This window comes from Camponotus vicinus, unplaced genomic scaffold (assembly GCF_025532165.1).
Source record: "Camponotus vicinus isolate PSW18456_S1 unplaced genomic scaffold, iyCamVici1.0 SCAF_2, whole genome shotgun sequence".
In the NCBI taxonomy this organism is placed as follows: domain Eukaryota; kingdom Metazoa; phylum Arthropoda; class Insecta; order Hymenoptera; family Formicidae; genus Camponotus; species Camponotus vicinus.
Window position 1 is genome coordinate 9,324,223 of NW_028141956.1, and position 19,862 is coordinate 9,344,084.

Genomic DNA, 19,862 nt, shown 5'->3' on the forward strand with positions numbered 1-19,862 from the left:
TCAGATTACTTATGAAATCATAGAAGCTGAACATTGTGACATAAGATATATTTTTATTAATCTTCTTAATACAAAGGATAAATTTTTTGCTGTATATATTGTTTATATTTTTGTATAGCTATATATATCTACTTTTTATTTTCCTCAGCATATTTTCGTTATTCTAGAGAGAGAGAGAGAGAGAGAGAGAGAGAGAGAGAGAGAGAGGGGGAGAGAGAGAGAGGGAGAGAGAGAGAGAGGGAGAGGGAGGGAGAGAGAGAGAGAGAGAGAGAGAGAGGTTTTCAATATTATAATAAATACGCAATAATTTAAATATTTAGAATTCAATTGTAGAAACCTTTTAGTGCGCTCATGGAAGAAACAGGATTAAGGAATGCCATTATTATAATAAATCTTATTTATTTTTCATGATTATAATATAATGATTAATAATAAAAGTTATCTATTTAGATATTTATATTATCATTAATTTCTCTCGCATGTTTCATCAATCGTTTTCGTCATTATATAATATAAATTACAGTAAAATAAGACAAGACAGCAACATGTTACAACAATTAGTATCTTTCTAGAGTATAGATTGTTAACTTTGATTGTGCGATGAATTTATTCATCTTAATTTTCATACTAAAGCATAGATTAGTGTGAAATAAGATGTTGACAAGCTTGCGAGCTGTAATACAACATTAACACTTTGTTAAACACTTTCTGTTAATAAGAATCCATAATTTTACTCATGTATACATATAGCATTTTATCTTTACCTTAGTAAAACCTTCTGTAGAAATAATAATTAAGTGACCGATATTTAAAATATACAGCTTTGTGGTGTTCTGCATTATAAATAATAATAATTTTTGAATTTTTACTGAAACCATATACCATCGAATATTATATCTGTTAATGAAAAATGATCCTAAAGTCGCTAATGTGTCTTTGAACTACTCAAACTTCTCATGAATGTCAGGTTTTCAATTGACTACAACGAGAGAGCAAATTATATTGGTTACAATAGATACTCACGTTTTCTCAAAAACTTCATTGTTATGATCCGTAATTATTTGCCCGTAATAATTACCCAGAAATATGAGTAGAAAATGAAAACCAACAAATAATATTGACATAATCAATTCGTTTACGTTCTCTAACAAAATTAGCGCTTCGAGAAGCTAAAATAATGTAAAATTCATTTTTCGGTAGCATAAATATATATATATATATATATATATATATATATATATATATATATAAGAATGTCTGTACAATTTGTGTTTATTTATTGACAAAAATTTTACGTATTAACTTGTATTGTTTATTTATTGATAAGAATTATGAGCTGTAGAGATTTAAGAAGAATAACTTACTCGGAACAAGTTGAAACTTAAAGATGCAACGCTGATTACGATTATTATGAAAAATGTTGGGGCAAATGTGACCATGAAAAATTCGCTGCATCTTCAATAATAAAATATAACAATGAGAGAAAATATAGTGTAATCGGACGTAACCGTGGATATAGAAATTAACACAAATATCTTTATTTTTGCAAACAGATTGAAAAAATAACAATATATAAATACCAACTCGAGGGCTCTTCGATGTATATTCACAGCAGCACATATGTTCTGAGTAGCTGTGTGATCTTCTTGGATAGAATTGTACAATATGTATGTGTCGAGTGAATGTTCAATTCGATAGCTGTAAACATACATTTAATTACTTTCTTATTCACATATAAATTTTGATGTAATATATACATATATCAAATTATATTATACACTTTCGTTTTATATTATTTAAAACATAGTGGAAAATGTAATGTTTGAAATTAATAACATTAGCTTCTTTATATTATAATAAAATACATATAAATGTTTACAATTAAAAAATTATTTGAAAATTCTTTTTTATATGAGTTTTTTAATATACGTACAACATTCGAATTCCAAAGTTAATGTAAAATATTATTGCTTTATTTATATTTTTTTATTTCGGCCTTATAATACTAAATCATTATTTGTTCAATATTATAAAAATTTTAAACCTTACCTGGCAATTTTTAATAATCCGCAAATATGATGGATGTATGCAAGCTGTAAGGTATATGTGGCTATACAGACAAAACCTTCAAAATATGTTCCTACCAACCAATGACATAAAATTACATAAAAGTATCTTTCCTCATCGACGAAATATTCTGTCAAAGCATGTAATTCGCGTGGACGAGTTTCGTTCAACGGAAAAATTACGTCCAAAATGGTCGGCATAAATTCAAAGAATGCATATAGAAGAAGACTTCCGATGACACTCACTAGAATTTTAAGTTGAGGTGAAAATTCTTTTTAATCGAATACTAATATATTATTAATTTATATTAGTGACCAAATTATTTTTAATGCAAAATGCAATTCTTTACTGTATAAACTATTTACAGATTTAGATCTCTGCAAAAACAAAGCAAATAGCTAAAACAATATTCGATTCGAAGAAAATGTAAGGTATGATTGTATTTTGAGATTCGCGATCTTTGAGATCGTGTCTTCCAAGCCAGCTGCTTATAATATATTCGAAAGGAATTTGTGTGAGAAAATTACACAACTTTGATCATTTGCTCATTTTTAAACAATTCGCATACATGTTATTAATATCGTGTGTAATTCACCATAGGATGAATACTGTCGCATTATGTCCCGCTCTGCTTCGTCTTTCAAAAGATTCCAACTATCACGAATATTTTTCCACATTTGTTTCACCTGTGATCGGATTATTTCAGGTAATCTCTAAACGTTAAGTGAGACGTAGTGACAGGATAAAGAGGAGTTAACTTACTGCGTAGGACTTAGCATAAAACGAATAGTACTGTACGATAAATGTGATTGATGGTACAGCATACGAGAGGATCATAACAACAGAATTCATAGTTAATTGAAGTGTTATAAATGATGTCATCTGAAAACAGTATCGATATAAAAACAATAATATCTCGACATATAATTTCGTATGTCTTTGTAAACATATAAATGTAAACTAAAATGCTATGAAATATTAATAAATTTATGTAAAGCATATTTATAAATATATTTACGATATATAAATGAATAAATATGTTATTATTATTAATAAATTTGTTATTTAAACAAATGTTATTGTTTTTAATTTAACATTGTTATTAACATTATTATTAAACAATCATTAGTTAGATTTTGCAAAACGAATCTATGAAATATTCATAAGAAGCTTTCGATTTAAATCTCCCCACCAGAAGAAATCAAATTCAAATATGTAGCATAATTAAATGAGAGTTTATTAATTTAATCTCAAACTTACTATTGCTATTAATTAGGAGGAAATTGATATTAAAAAATGGGAATACCGATGTAATATTACAATAATTAATATCTTTTAAATGCCAAATAAAATATAATGAATTGTAAATAAAAATAAACAAGAATAAACAAATATACCAGAATTGAAAAAAATTGCTAATAAAATTTAAAAATATTAATTTTTATAAATGCATTAATATTGCATTTTTATAATTGCAAATATATATTAATATGATAAACTAAAACCATATAAAAAACATAAACAGAATAGTAATTAATATAAAAAACAATTTGCATGATTTTAGTTACCAGTATTAAATTTTTACTATTGATTATTTTACTCTATTACAAATATATATTATAATATATTTTATACTAGTAAATGTATAAAAATGGAAAATTTTTGAAATCTATTTATAATATCTATAAGAATACAATCAATTAGCAATTAGTTTTAAATTCTTTTACAATTTGCTATAAGTATTTGTCAAAAGTAAGAATATTAATATAAATCAGTGTCTTTATTTTTAATATAAATTTCGTAAAATTAAATAATTGAAACAATAATTCGAGAGTAGAATAACAAATTAACAATAAATTAATGTTTAATAATATTCCAATTTTATATTAGCTGAAAGGATGACGATTAACGAAAATGAATAAGAAGACTCAATGTGTTTTGTGTACGATACTAATATATGTATATATAATATTTAGCAAAGAATGTTAATACCTGAACAAATAAAAAAGACAGCATTATTGTTAAATACAGAACATTTTTAATTTTCGCGAATTTTGAACGTCCATATGGCCACAAGTCGAGCAACGAGAGAAATATTTGATTTATTCTATAATAATGATTCTCGGCAAAGTCTGTCTCACAATGATTTGAAGACATATCGGAAATAAAATAAAATTATATTGAAGTATCGTGTGGTATGTTTTCTAGCAGAATGGTTTAACTGTCTAACTCTCTCGTGCTTGATGTTTTTTAAGGCAATATTTTTCTAGCACGTAATTAAGGAAATATTTAACTTCCGAGTTGGAGAAATCAATTAATCGTTTGCATTTGTGTTTTTTGTAAAAGAACGACAGAAAGTTGAATTATTGAAATAGAATATTACATTTACCAGATGTAATTTTCCCACGAAAAGGAGAAATAATATCCCTCTTTTTTTCTTACCTTGGCGCAGGCGCGATTGTAGGTATTCAGACAGCGACGACTTCATTATTATCTGTGATGTCGTGTAGCGCGTTATTATTCTCCTAAGTGAATGCTTTTGATGGTTGTGTGTGTGTGTATCATACTACGGAAAAGTTTGGTTGTTAAGATAATTTTATAGAATACAAAATAGTTTTGAAGCGTATATATATGTAAATAAAGTTTGTTATATAAAGATATTTATCAATAACAATAATAAATTTAAACAAGTACAATAATTTTCTTTGGAAGAAAAAGTTCACTTTGAAAGTTCTTTCCTGTTATGAAAAACAATCATTAATATTATCTTCTCTCAATAATAAATATTTAAAAGATATTTTTTCAATTTTATTTGGATTACAATTATACGAGAAGTCTTCATAAAAGACAAATCTCGCGAATATTAAAGTTAATAAGGCATTAATTATTGGGCAACAGTAGTTCTAAAATCGAAAGATATATGAGATGAAAAATAGATTACGTATATCAGTAGTTATATTTAACTACGTACAAATATTAATTTTTTAAATATATTTATGAAATAATATTTGTGAAAAAGTGTATTTTTGTGTTATAGATTATCTTGAGACACACCAGATGTAATGTATGCATAATGCAAATTACTATCACGCTGTATCCTTAATTTTTTACGTTATGCATTCAGTAAGCGCATTTTATTAATAACTTTTTTCTCAGTGTTTACTCATATATTTTTATTATTGGATAAATGATTAAAAAATCTTTTTTAGAAATAACTAGTATAACATTATAGTCTCGAAGACTTCTCGTTTACAAACGCAAAGGTCAAGCATAAATTGAATACAAATACAATCAATTAATACAGAGATTTATTCTATAAACCAAAGTAATTGATTTTGTATAATTAACTATTATGTGTATTAAATTTATTTATTTGTTCTTTAGGCAGGAATTTAATACTATAAATTACATAATTACTGAAAAAATTCTTTGTGGATATAACTTTTGCAAAAAATTATTAATAAAAAGAAATTCTAATTCTTACACAAAATATTTAAATAGTTATATTATGAAATATTTTATAATCATTAAAATATGTATATAAAAATATTAATTTATATAAAATATGTTGTATTTATAATTTATATAAAATATGTTGTGTTATATTGAAATATCTATAATAAAATATTTTATATAAATAGTAATTTATATAAAATATTTTATTATAGATATTTCAATATAATGCAATATAGTTATTTTAAATATTTCGAAATAAAATCTGAAATATATAATTGGATCCTGTAATATGTATGTGTGTTCCACTTATAATAATTTAGAATAAATTATTATCAAAAAAATGAAAAAAGAACGAATATATATTTAAACAATATATTTAATTTGAAAATAATATGCAGATAATAAGTTATTTATAAATTATTTACCGTAGGCATTATTGCATACGTTCGTCGATTCTTTTCCAGACTTCCTTTTCCTCTTTCGTTCACCCTTTGCTTCCTTCTCGTGGCACTTATATTCACTCGCGAAAACAATTAATTATAGTTAGTCATATATATAATGATTGCTAGATACTTCGCACAGCACTCTTGATCGCGAAGTAATAACGTAAGATACACACTTTATTATAATTTGTAAGAAAACAATACGAAAAATACGATTCACTCGATGGTTACGCGAGGCCAAAATCATGCGTTATTACAGCAATGCTCTATCTCTATTATTGATATACACATATTATACAACATACGTGTGAATCGTAAGATCGAAAGATTAAAGTAGTGGAAAGTAATAATATAGCAATTATTTAATTAATAATTAAATATTTACAATTTAGTAATCATTTAATTAATAATTAAATATAATTATATATTTACATAATATTAAAAAAGAATTTAAAGAAAGCATCAGATGAAATATATTTGCTTTTAAGCATTGTTAGAAAAATTATTATTCATAAGGATTAATAAATAAAGGATCACAACAAAATTTGTAATTTTTATCCCCTTTGCTTCAATTTTAACTTGTAATAATGAAGGATCGCGTTTCTATAAACATTTATCGTCGCGATATAGTTTCTTATCGTTTGTCAAAAGTTAATTAATTGTTAATTAAAATAATCATAGCAAATTATATTTCGGTGCTTATCACGATCGCGTTTAGGAAAAGAATTCGACATTATATAAAGTCTCTCGTACCATTATCTTAGATCGAGTGTCGCTCTGCGAATGATGATGATAACAAAAAAAAGCCGTGACATGTAAACAATAACGCATTATATACTGTCAAAGCCAAATACTGTGTTATCGATAATTCGTTGTCGAAATATTTTATATTTGTTAAATTATGACATATCTGCAGGGTGTCCCAAAAAACTCATAATTCATCTTTCAAAGAGTGAAAGAGGGTATAATTCCGAAACGAAATTTTTGTGTCACTTTTCTCTCTGGTCATTATTCACTGATTGTGAATTATTTAATAATTAAGTTAATGAATCTCGTGCGCCTGGGAATGCTGGCTGAAGCGGCATGGTGGTCATTTCAAATTAGCTCTGTAAAGCCATAATCACGCGAAATATTAGATTATAGAAGTTTCTTAATTAATAGATTAATTATTTATTAAATGATTTATGTATCGTGGAATCTTTCGTTATGTTAATTACTCATATCTGTAATTCGATTGTTTTGCTGCTCTTTCTCAATCCAAATTATATTTCATCGTCGAAAAGTAGAACGACGAAGCGCTAAGCATAGATGACTCTCACAATAATTTTAAAAATTTATAGAATTCTTATATTAAAATAGAATAGTGTTTTAGAAAGATCTTAACATCTTTTAACTATGCTTATTGTATATCTTAATATAAAACAACTTTTGTTTGTAATATCTTGGACCACTGTTTTACAAAATGTATAGGAAAATGTATTTAGGGTGAAGACATTAAAATAGTTTACTGTATATAATAAAATATTGCTTTTAATTATACATAATAAACACTACATCCGATTCTTCAATTGTAGTGAAAATAAGTGAGAGATATAAACGTTGCATCATATCATTATCATCTTTGTGAATAAAGAGAAAGATATACGTTATTGAGTTAAAGTTCTACAGAAAATTACAATCAGTTCTCTTATATATAATTGGACGTAACTGTACTATATAATTATAAATGCAAATAATGTTTCTCAATCGCAGTTTGTTTTATCATTGTTCAAGCTATTGCAGAAAATATCGTTATTTTTATTTTATATTATAGGAGATTTTCTATAAAATTGCATAACGCACTTTTTGAAAATAATAGTATAAGAATATACAAATAAATGACACAAAATATAATAATATATGTCGCTATTTTTATGGTAAGATATTTTGCAAAATATCCGTATTATATAATTCTATATTTTTATATAACTTTAGTAAATATTTCTATTATATAATTATTTCTATATTATGACAAATGGAGTTTCATATGCAATACTTTTTGATATTTTCATTTTATGAGATATTTCACCATATTTTTGAAATAATACTTATCGTTCTCGTGAATATTCAATATATTCTTTACAGGAAGATATATAATTATTTATGATCTCTTGTTAATAGAATAGCATTGATCTAATAACGTTTTACGCAATTTGCTAAAATCATCATATGAGACATTAATGACATAAAAACAAGATGTTAATATATTGTAAGCTAAAATTATTTTTTTTTATCTTTTATCACACTGATATGTAGTATCTATCGCTTTAAATATATTTCTATAAGAAACAGAAGTACCTGATACTATGCAGAAAGATATTTGATAATAATTATAGGATTACTTGAAGTAACAGTTGTTCAATATGAATGTAATAATCGTATTATCATAATTAGATAAATGCTTACGAAACTGTTGATTAATTCTCTTCTTGAGAAATTCTCTTACTTTAAAATATTCAAGTGAAGCGATGTATATCAAATCCAATGATAAGATCATATAACTTATACATTTAGCATTAAGAAAAGAATCAATTCTTTTGCGTCTGTAAATGTACTATATTATACAGGGTGAGTCAAAAGTATGTTTTAAAAATTTGTGAGCGTGTTCCTGGATAAAAAGGAAGAACAAATATTCATATGAACATATGGTCGCAAATGCTTTGTTGTCGAGATAATGGACATAAATCAGCAGTATCAAATAATTCAAATAATTTATTTGAACGAAAAAAAACAAACAACAATAACAAAATTGTAAACGTTCAAATAAAGCATTATTTGATACTGCTGATTTATGTCCATTATCTCGACAACAAAGCATTTGCGACCATAAGTTCATATGAACATTTGTTCTTCCTTTTTATCCAGGAACACGCTCACAAATTTTTAAAACATACTTTTGACTCACCCTGTATATTGCATCTTAAAAATAATATCTAATAGAAAGTCTACTCATTATTGTACATTTCAAAAACGAATGATATTACTAAAGTTTATTACTACATTTATTATTAATGATTAATTAATTTATTATTAATAATTATATAAATTACACGAAATAAAACTCTATAATTTCTATATACTTACAATATTAATACATCCATGCTATAGTCCTGATTATTTGTTCACAATAATTTTTTACGAAAAAGCATAAAATGTAAAATAACAAAATTATGCTATCCAGAATTAATATGACTAGTAGCGTCTGAAATTAACATTAAAATGATATAGAATATGCACAATTTTTCAAATTGACTTACACAAACATTATTCATATATAATATATTAATGATCAACGAGCCATAATATGCACGAAAATATAATAACTAAAATATAACAAAATAATATGAAATTAAAGAAAAAAGAGAGGTTCATACGATATAAATCAAATGAGATTACAAAGGCTAAGAACCAAACGCCAATAAAATATAACATCAAAATAAATAAGTCTTAACAAGTATAAATTTAGTATTATGCATATATACATGTGTATATATATATATATATATATATATATATATATATATATATATATATGCATGTATATATATACACACACACACACACACACACATATATATATATATATATATATATATATATATATATCTCGATTGTTTTATTTATTATTTCAAAATAAATTAAATATTGTAGTCAATAACAGAATATGGCAAAGTTATTATAATGATTATACATATTTATTATAAATTATTATTAATTACTATACATATAATAATAAATAATAATAAATAATAAATTAACGAAATTACATAAACACAGCCATGTATATGCACATATATATTTTCTTTAATATATCTTTTTATTCGGAGGTATTTTTGCTATTTTGATAAACAAAATTTTCAATGTTATAACTTTCAATGTTATAATAAATATGAAATATATTTCATTGTAGAAATTGTTTATCGTGAATAAAGGAAGAAAATTACAGAAACAAGATTACAGAATTTATCAGAAAAGATTACAGAAATTATTGATATAATTAATATTAATAATTATAATTAATCATTAATATAATTATTTTTCAAGGTCATAAACATTAAAGATAAAACTTACCCATCTAGATATTTTATGATAAATTTCTCGCATATTCCATTATTTGTTTTCATTATTATATATACAGTATAAATTACAGTGAAATAAAATAACAATATACGACAATTATTCTCTCTCTAATGTGCAGATTACACAGGCCTGCGAGGATCGGTTACAAAAAGCCAAATAGTAGGTGAATCTGATAGATTTTTTGACGCTGAAAACGAATCTGGCCGCAGAATTTTCCCAACACGTCAGGTTTTCGAGTAATTTATAGTTAAATAGTCCAAAAATGGCAATTTCGACAAATTTCATGAATTTATTATAAGGAAACCTAATTTTTTGAAATATTTCTGCCAATGGCATCGGATAGTATTTGTCTTCATCTTTCAAATCCATTTTCGATTGTTGCTGCACGATTTTTTTTCGCTGAGATATAGAAATAGCCATTTTTAGACTATTTAATCACAAATTACTCAAAAACCTGACGTGCCGGAGAAATTCTGCGGCTAGATTCGTTTTCAGCATCATAAAAATCTATCAGATTCTACTCTGCTTTTTGTAACTAACCAAACCTCAAATTTCGCAGGCCTATTATTAACTTTGATGAATTCATTCATCTTAATTATTATAATAAAGAATAAATTACTGTGAAATAAGATATTGACAAGCTTGTAAGCTGTAACACAAAACTTTGTTAAACACTTTTTGTTAGGAGAATAATTTCTTCATGTATATATATCGCGCATTTTGCTTTTACCTTACTAAAACCTTCTAGTGAAACGATATATAAGTGACCGATATTTAAAACATATAGCTTTGTGGTGTTTTGCATTATAAATAATAATAATTTTTGGATCTTTACTGGAACTATATACCATTGCATATTATATCTGTTGATAAAATATTATTCTAAAATCATATGTGTATATTTGGAACTATCTAAACTTGAATGTCAGAATGTCATCTATCATGAATGTCAGATTTTTAATTGGTGATAATGAGAGAACAAATTATATTGTTTACAAGAGATACTCACGTTTGTTCAAAAACTTCGTTGTTATAATCCGTGATTCGTTGTCCATAATAATTAAATACGAACATAAGTAAAAAATGCAGCTCAACGAATAACATTGATGTAAGCAATTCGTTTACATCCTCTAGCAAAATTAGCGCCATGAGCAGCTGAAATAATATAAAATTCATTTTCCGTAGTATAAATATATGTTTATAAGAATGTATATAAGAATAACTTGTTTATTGATTGAAAAAAGAATAAGATATAGAGATATAGAAATAGAGATTTATATAGAAAAATAGAGATTTAAAAAGGATAACTCACTCGGAACAAATTCAAACTTAAAGATACAACGGCGATTATGACTATGAAGAAAAATATTCGCGCAAAAGTAACCATGAAAAATTTGTTGCATCTACAATAATGAAAGATAATAGTAAGTATAAGAAAAATATTGTGTATTCGAATATAATCTTAGACGTCTTAAGTGCGAAAAGTTAACACATAAATATCTCTGTTTTTGCATATTGAAAAAGTACATTGTATAAATACTGACTCAAGAGCTCTACGATGTATGTTCACCGCGGCACATATATTCTGAATAGCCGTATCTTTTTCTTGGGTAGAATTACATAATATATATTTGTCGAGTGAATGTTCGATTCGATAGCTGTAAATATATCTTTAACTGTTTTCTTATTCGTATACAAATACTAATATAATAACATCTAAATCAAATTACATTGTACAATTTTTTGTATATTAATTAAAACATAATGTTTATTTTTAACAAAAATATAGTGTTTGAGATTACATTAATTTAGTTTTATTAATTTGAACTTATATAAATAATATTGGCTTCTCATATAATCGTTCATATATCAATTCATATATCATTATAAAATATATATATGTTATAAATATATTGTATAAATGTTTACAATTAAAAAATATATAAATGTTTACAATTAAACAATTATTTGATAATCCCGATTCATTTTTTCCATGAATTTCTTAATATGCGTACACCATCTGAATTCCAAATTTAATGCAAAATACGAGGCGCATTTTTTAAAGTAAATACCGAATTTGTTTTTTTTTTTAAACGCGACATTATTTTCGAAATATTTTATTTTCATTGGATGCTACCTACCTTAAACTACTTCTCCATATAGTTTCCACCATTATCGAGGCACTTGTCATAATGGAGCATCAATTTTTGTATCCCGTCGTCATAGAACGATGCCGCCTGTGATGAAAGCCATGTCTGTATTTCTTCTTTGAGATTATCTTCTTCATCAAAATGCTTGCCACCAAGGAACTTCTTCAAATGAAGAAACAGATGAAAATCATGACTTGGCCAAGTCAGAGCTGTAGAGTGGATGCTCAAATTGTTTCCAACCAAATGAATTTTTGGGTGTCGTTGGCTGTATGCGGCCGGACATTGTCATGAAGTAAGATGATTCCACGAGAAAGCATTTCCTTTTGTTCTGAATCGCACGACGCAGATTTCCTAGCGTTGCACAGTAGACATTTTTGTTGATTGTTTGATTCTTAGGCGGCATCGTTCTATGACGAAGGGATACAAAAATTGGTGCCCCGTTATGACAAGTGCCTCAATAATGGTGAAAACTATGTGGAGAAGTAGTTTAAGGTGTGTAGAATCCAATGAAAATAAAATATTTTGAAAATAATGTCGTGTTTTTTTCAAAAAACAAATTTGATACTTACTTAAAAAACGCGCCTCGTATTATTACTTTATTAATTTTTTTTATCTCTATAATAATAAATTATTATTTATTTAATATCCCCCAAATTCTTACCTGGCGATTTTTAATAATCCACAAATATGTTGGAGGTATACAAACTGTAAGGTAGTTGTGGCTATAAAGACAAAACCACCGAAAGATAAGCCTATTAACCAATGACAAAAAATTGCATGAAAATACTTTCTTTGATCGACGAAATATTCTGCCGTAGCATGTAACTTGCTTGGGCGAGTTTCATTTAACGGAAATATTATGTCGAGAATAGTCGGTATTAATTCAAAGACTCCATATAGAGAAAGGGCCACGAAGGCACTCACTAAAATTTTAACTTACTGTTAGAATTCTTTTTAATCGGATAATATATTATTAATATATTATTAATATATTATTAATTTATTAGTGGTCAAATTATTTTTTAAAAATGCAGTTTTTCACTGCATAAATTATTTACAATATGTGCGCAAGAGCAAAGCGAATAGCTACTATTCGGTTCAAGAAAACTATAAGGTATCATTGTTTTTTTCAAAAATCATCTCGCAAACCTTTGAGATCGTATCTTGTCTTTTTGAGCCAGCTATTTATAATATATTTGAAAGAAATTTTATATGAAAGTGATATATACAATTTTGGCCACTTGCTTATTTTTAAACAATTCACGCACATGCTATTAGTTTGGTATGTAATTCACCAGAAGATGAAAATTGTCGCATTATATCACGCTCCGCATCATTTTTCAAAAGATTCCAACTGTCACGAATATTTTTCCACATTCGTTTCACCTGTAGTCGGATTAGTTCAGATATTCTCCGAATAATAAATGAATAATGACAAACCATAGAACAACTTACTGCATTGGAATTAATATGGAACGCATAATATTGTACAATATATAAGAAAGCTGGCATAGCATACGATAGGACCATAACAACGGTATTTATACTTAATTGGAGAGTTAAAAATGATGTCAACTAAAAATAGTGAAGATATAAAAACGATAATGTTTCGATATCACATACACGTATAATCTTATGAATATATAAAATTACATTCTTCTAAATACATAAATTTTTTTAAGTAAAATATATTAATAAATATGTTCCTGATGTAAATATAAATAAATAAGTTATAATATTTGTTACTATAAGAAATTATTAGTTGGATTTTTGAAAAATGCTGACTTAATATTATGATAGCATTTCTTTAATGCCAAAAAAAAACAACGACTTGTAAATAATAATAAAAATAGGAAAAAAGTAATTATATCAGGATTAGAAAAGAAATTGATAGTAAAATTTAAAAATATTAAATTTTTATAGATGCATTAAAATATAGAAAACTATAATCATATAACAGAGTAGTAATTAATATGGCAAACAATTTGTATTCCAAAGCTATTAGTATAAATTAGTATAAATTAAATTATTGATTATATTTTGCTGTTATATATTTATAACATATTCTGTAATTAGAGCACGTATATAAAAATTTAATTTTTTAAAAGTCTATTTATATCTAGAATAGAATCTATTAACAATTAATTTTTAATTTTTTTACAATTTGCTATATTTGTCGAAAGAGGAAATATTAATATTAAATTATTATTTTCATTTTTAATATAAATTTCGTACTAAATAATAGAAACAATAAATTCGAAATTATAGTGTAACAAATTAACAAAAAATTAATGTTTAATTATATTCTAATTTTATATTAGCTGAGAAAATGATGGACTCATGAAAATGATAAGAAGACACTTGAGAATATATTTTGTGTGTACGATACTAATATAGATATATAATAACCAGAAGAGAATATTAATACCTGAACAGATACAAAAGACAGCATTATAGTATAGTGGAAAATACAATTAATTTTCGCAAACTTTGAACGTCGGTATGGCCATAGATCGAGCATAGAGAGAAATATTTGATTTAATTTGTAATAATGATTCTCGGCGAAGTCTGTCTCACACTGATTCGAAGACATTGAAAAGAAACAAAATTATATCAAACTTTCGTCAGGTTTCGTTTTTCAGTAGAGTGATCTAACTTTCTCGAGTGATCTAACTTTCTAATGTGCTCGATGTTTTTTACACAATATTTTTCTAGCATGTAATTACGGGAACATTTATGGTATCTTTCAAGTTGGGGTAGTTAATCATTCGCATTTGTGTTTTTACATTGAAGGAGACTCCAGGAAATTGAATTATTGAAATAATGTGTTATATTATCAAAACAGCGTCCAGATGTAATTTTCCCAGGAGAAGGGAGAAATAATATCTCTCTTTATTTCTCACCTCGACGCATGCGCGCTTATAGATTTTTAGACAGCTTACCGCAATAACTTCATTGTCATTCGTGACATCGAGCATAATGCATTACGATTATTCTCTTAAATAAATGCTCTTGGTGATGTGTGTATGTGTGTCATATTACAAAAATTAATTGTTAATTATTTAATTGTTAAAAATAAATTTTATAGAGAAAGTTTTTTACAAAGTAATTTTATGAAGCGCATATATTTACGTAAGTAAAATTTGTCATATAAAAAAAAATATATTTTATCGGCAATAATATATTTAAATAAATATAGTGATTTTTTGAAAAGAAAGAATCTTCTTTGAAAATTCTTTATGCTATTAACAGCAATTATGTATAGAGAATAACTTCTCTTGATAATGAATAATCATTTCAAAAGACATATTCAATTTTATATGGATTTTAATTATTTGAAAAATTTTCATATCTTACGACAAAGTTAATGAAACATGAAAGTAATTGAGCAAACAATAATATAATTCTAAAATCGAAAAAATATACGGAGAAAAGTAGATAGATTGTGCTTTACTAGTAGCTATATACACAACTATATATAAATATATTAATTTTCTAAATATTTGTAGAAGCATATTTTTGTAGGAACACAAGCCGTATATTAATAAAAAGATACGATCAATATTATATAGAATTGATTTTTCTCCCTGATTATATCTCCGTAAATACCGAACTGCTTATATGCTCTTGAGGACAATGAGAACCCGTTTCTTCCTTTCCTACATATTGCCGTGGCACATGACTGGTGTAAATAATAATTTTTATGCAGTGTTACTTGCACACGTGGAAGACGAAGAAAGATCGACTCCCAAATAAAATAATTATTATCTCTCCGATATTCAGGTGCAATAGGAAATAAATTATTTAACTGACTGGAATTATTTAAAGTGTACATGCAATATTTGATAATATCTCTCATTCGCAAAAATAAAATTTTTGTAATATTTTCTAAGTTAACGCAAACGCATAAGTAAGCCATGTGTATATGCTAATGTTAGCCATGTGTACATGTATTTCCATATATATATATATATATATATATATATATATATATATATATATATATATATGCTAGATTATCATACAGAATTATCATGCATATTCTACGTTGCGTTACTACATTTTATTAGTGTTTCGACTCATAATTATAAAAACTTAGAGGCTCAAGAAATACAATCTTAGAGATGGGATATGTCAATAAAACAAAAGATAATTAAAAAATATATTAATAATCGAATTTTATAAAATAGTTAGAGAGTGTATTATAATTTGAAAGAAATAGCCAAATCATATTTTATCAATAAAAAAATTCAACTTAATCTACAATATAGTCCAATCGAACTGTATTTTTTTTCCTTTTATCTTTTTTTTACAAATATTGTCTACGGATGGTCATATAAATATTTCTATTCTTTAAAATTCTTCCATATCGCATTTTTCAGGTTACTTGTGAAAATATAATATAAATAAATATATATATTGTATATATAGAATCTCATTGTGTGGTATATGATATATATTTTTGTTAATACTTTTAATACAAAGGATGAATTTACGGTATTTTTTATCCATACTAATGCTAAATATATTACTATACTAATGCTAAATATAATTGTTAACACAATTAGCACTTCTCTAATATAGATTGTTAACTGTGATGAATTCATTCATCTTAAATATTATACTAAAGAATAGATTACTGTGAAATAAGATACTGACATGCTCATGAGCTGTAATACAAATATTTTGTTAAATATTTTTTGTTCGTAAGATTCTATAATTTTTTTATGTATCTTTTCATATATCTTATTTTACTTTTACCTTAGTAAAACCTTCTATTGAAACGATAATTAAGCGACCGATATTTACAATATATAGCTTTGTGGTGTTCTGCATTATAAATAATAGTAATTTTTGGATCTTTATTGGAACCATGTACCACCGTATATTATATCTGTAAATAACAAAAAATTATTCTAAACTTGCATATGAATTCCCGAACTTTTGTTCAAACTTATTTCGTGAATATCAGATTTTCAATTGGAGATAATGAGAAAACAGTTATATTATTTATAATAGATACTCACGTTTTCTCAAAAACTTCGCTATTATGATCCGTGATTTGCTGCCCGCACTGATTAATCACAAACATAAATGTAAAAAGCAAAGTAATGAATAATATTGATGTAAACAATTCCCTTATGTCATCTAGTAAAATTAGTGCGTTGAGCAGCTAAAATAATGTAAATTTTCAGCGTCATAATATATATATATATATATATATATATATATATATATATAAATATATATATATATAAATATATGTATATAAGAATGTTTGTATAACTTGCTTATTTATTGAAAAGAATTATAACGTGTATTTACTATATTAATAATTGATAAGAGATGTAAAAATTCAAGAAGAATATAACTCACTCGAAAAAAGTTTAAACTTAAAGATGCAACGATGACAATGATTAATAAGAAAAATGTTGATGTAAAAGTGATTACGATAAATTCACAGCATCTTTAATAATAAAAGATAATAATAAATATGAGAAAATATTGGATAATCGAATATAATTGTGGAAAACATAAGAAATCAACACAAATATCTTCATTTTTCGCAAATATTATAGATTGACGGTGCATTATTGAAATACCGACTTGAAGGCTCTACGATGTATATTCACAGCGCCGCGTATGTTTTGAATAATCGTCTGATCTTCTTCTTGGATAGAATTCCATAATATGTATTTGTCGAGTGAATTTTTGATTCGATAGCTGTAAATATATATTTACATTTCCTTATTCACATACGATTTTTGATATTATATATATATATATATATATATATATATATATAAAATTACATTATACATTTTCTTTTTATATTATTTAAAGCATAACGGAAAATGTAACGTAAAAAAAATCTGAAATTAATAACATTGGATTTTTTATATTATAATAAAATACGTATAAATGTTTACAATTAAAAAATTATTTGAAAATTCTTTTTTAATTTGAGTTTTTTAATATACATATCCGAACTCCAAAATTAATGCAAAATATTATTGCTGTTGTTGTTAAATCATTATTTGATAAATATCATAAAAATTCTAAACCTTACCTGGCGATTTTTAATAATCCACAAATATGTTGAACATATACAAGATGTAAGGTACCTGTGGCTATCACGACAAAGCCAGTAAAATATGTTCCTATTAACCAATGACATAAAATTACATAAAAGTATTTTTCCTCATCGACGAAATATTCTGCCAAAGCATGCAACTCGCGTGGGCGAGTTTCATTTAACGTAAAAATTACGTCAAAAATAGTAGGCATTAATTCAAAGAGTGCATATAGAAGAAGGAACGCGATGACACCCACTAAAATTTTTCATAAAGACTTTTTACTCGAGTATTAATAATTTATTAGTTTATGAGTGGCTAAATTGCTTTTCATACAAAGTATACTTTATGTAAGTATACTTTAAATAAATAGTTTTTACTTGAAATACTATTTAAATTATTTACAATAGCCCTGTATATGCAAGAACAAAGTGAATAGCTAACGCATTATTCAGTTCGAAAAAAAGTAAGATACGTTTATATTTTCAAAAATCAGTTCGCGAGTCTTTGAAATCGAATCTTTTGAGCTACTTATATATGTTTACAAGAAATTTATGTGAGATACAATTTGGCCACTTGCTTTTTTTAAACAATTCGCATACATGCTATTAGTTTGGTATATAATTCACCATATGATGCATATTGTCGCATTATATCGCGTTCTGCCTCGTTTTTTAAAAGCTTCCAACTGTCACGCATATTTTTCCACATACGTTTCACCTGTCATCGGATTATTTCAGATAATATCCGAATATTCAAGAAGAAGTATAAATGACAGAATACAGAAAATTCAACTTACTTCGTTAGGTTTAGCATAAAACGAATAATAAAGTATGATATATGAAAAAGATGGTATAGCATACGTAAGGTTCATAATAATAGTATTCATAGTTAATTGAGACGTTAGAAATGTTGTCCACTGAAAGCAACGAAGATATAAAAATATAATAATGTCTTGGCATATAATCTACACCGAGACATTATTCTACACCGTTCTGAACATATAAATCTAAAATACTACAATATTCATAAGTATATGTAAAATTTATTTATAAACGCGTTCACAATGAATATACATCAATAAATATACTTGCTAAACAATCATTATAGGATTTTTGTAAAATCACTCTGAGAAATTTGAGACATTTATAAGTAACCGATAATCAAGTCTCTCTGCCAGAAGAAATCATATTCAAAAATATGTAGTATAATTAAATACTGATTTATCTTAAACTTATTACTACTATCAAATCAATTTACTACTTACTATCAATTGGCAAAAAATTGATATTAAAGTTAGGAATACTTAATGACTTAATATTATGCTAATATTTCTTTAATGCTAAAAAAAACATTATGAATTGTAAAAAAGCAAACAAGAAAAAACAATTAAATTAGAAACAAAAGAGAATAAAAGAATTAAATTAAGAATGAAATTAAATTAGGAATGAAAATTAGGAATTAAATTAGAGAATTAAATTAGGAATGAAAAAAGAATTGCCAGTAAAATTTGAAAACATTAAACTTTTACAAATGTGAAAAATTATAATCAT

General features: G+C 25.4%; 3 protein-coding genes and 1 long non-coding RNA gene across 4 annotated transcripts in view; 1 reads left to right on the forward strand and 3 right to left on the reverse strand.

Moving 5' to 3' along the window:
• LOC145967033 (uncharacterized) overlaps nucleotides 1-19,862 on the forward strand; it is a 49,252-nt gene that overhangs the window by 2,214 nt on the left and 27,176 nt on the right. The gene's annotated exons all lie outside the window — the stretch shown is intronic.
• Nucleotides 1,347-2,925, reverse strand: LOC145967405 (uncharacterized). The gene is made up of 5 exons (XM_083092262.1): nucleotides 2,830-2,925; nucleotides 2,636-2,753; nucleotides 2,050-2,311; nucleotides 1,585-1,698; nucleotides 1,347-1,455 (listed from the first exon to the last, which is right to left on the reverse strand). The coding sequence occupies exons 1-5, from the start codon at nucleotides 2,917-2,919 to the stop codon at nucleotides 1,347-1,349; spliced, it is 693 nt and encodes a 230-aa protein (XP_082948388.1). The 5' UTR covers nucleotides 2,920-2,925.
• LOC145966264 (uncharacterized) lies at nucleotides 11,380-15,213 on the reverse strand. Its single transcript, XM_083090243.1, has 6 exons — nucleotides 15,178-15,213; nucleotides 13,691-13,810; nucleotides 13,504-13,621; nucleotides 12,897-13,158; nucleotides 11,630-11,743; nucleotides 11,380-11,488 (listed from the first exon to the last, which is right to left on the reverse strand). Exons 1-6 carry the CDS (start codon nucleotides 15,211-15,213, stop codon nucleotides 11,380-11,382), a joined length of 759 nt encoding a protein of 252 aa, XP_082946369.1.
• LOC145966267 (uncharacterized) lies at nucleotides 12,233-19,198 on the reverse strand. The gene is made up of 9 exons (XM_083090245.1): nucleotides 19,109-19,198; nucleotides 18,912-19,029; nucleotides 18,306-18,567; nucleotides 17,843-17,959; nucleotides 17,612-17,702; nucleotides 17,263-17,408; nucleotides 16,997-17,129; nucleotides 16,895-16,905; nucleotides 12,233-12,500 (listed from the first exon to the last, which is right to left on the reverse strand). Exons 1-9 carry the CDS (start codon nucleotides 19,196-19,198, stop codon nucleotides 12,233-12,235), a joined length of 1,236 nt encoding a protein of 411 aa, XP_082946371.1.

Bases quoted from the DNA above. Each gene is read 5' to 3' on its own strand.
- LOC145967405 (XM_083092262.1), bottom strand. From the start codon at position 2,919: ATGAATTCTGTTGTTATGATCCTCTCGTATGCTGTACCATCAATCACA. The intron at 2,754-2,829 runs GTAAGTTAACTC...ATCCGATCACAG, and splicing joins TTTATGCTAAGTCCTACGCA to GTGAAACAAATGTGGAAAAA. The intron at 2,312-2,635 runs GTATGCGAATTG...TTAAAATTCTAG, and splicing joins ACACACGATATTAATAACAT to TGAGTGTCATCGGAAGTCTT.
- LOC145966264 (XM_083090243.1), bottom strand. From the start codon at position 15,213: ATGCTCGATGTCACGAATGACAATGAAGTTATTGCG. The intron at 13,622-13,690 runs GTAAGTTGTTCT...ATCCGACTACAG, and splicing joins TCCATATTAATTCCAATGCA to GTGAAACGAATGTGGAAAAA. The intron at 13,159-13,503 runs GTGCGTGAATTG...TTAAAATTTTAG, and splicing joins ACATACCAAACTAATAGCAT to TGAGTGCCTTCGTGGCCCTT.
- LOC145966267 (XM_083090245.1), bottom strand. From the start codon at position 19,198: ATGAATACTATTATTATGAACCTTACGTATGCTATACCATCTTTTTCA. The intron at 17,409-17,611 runs GTGAGTTATATT...ACATTATTTTAG, and splicing joins TAAGTTTAAACTTTTTTCGA to CTGCTCAACGCACTAATTTT. The intron at 17,130-17,262 runs GTGAGTATCTAT...TGTTATTTACAG, and splicing joins AGCGAAGTTTTTGAGAAAAC to ATATAATATACGGTGGTACA.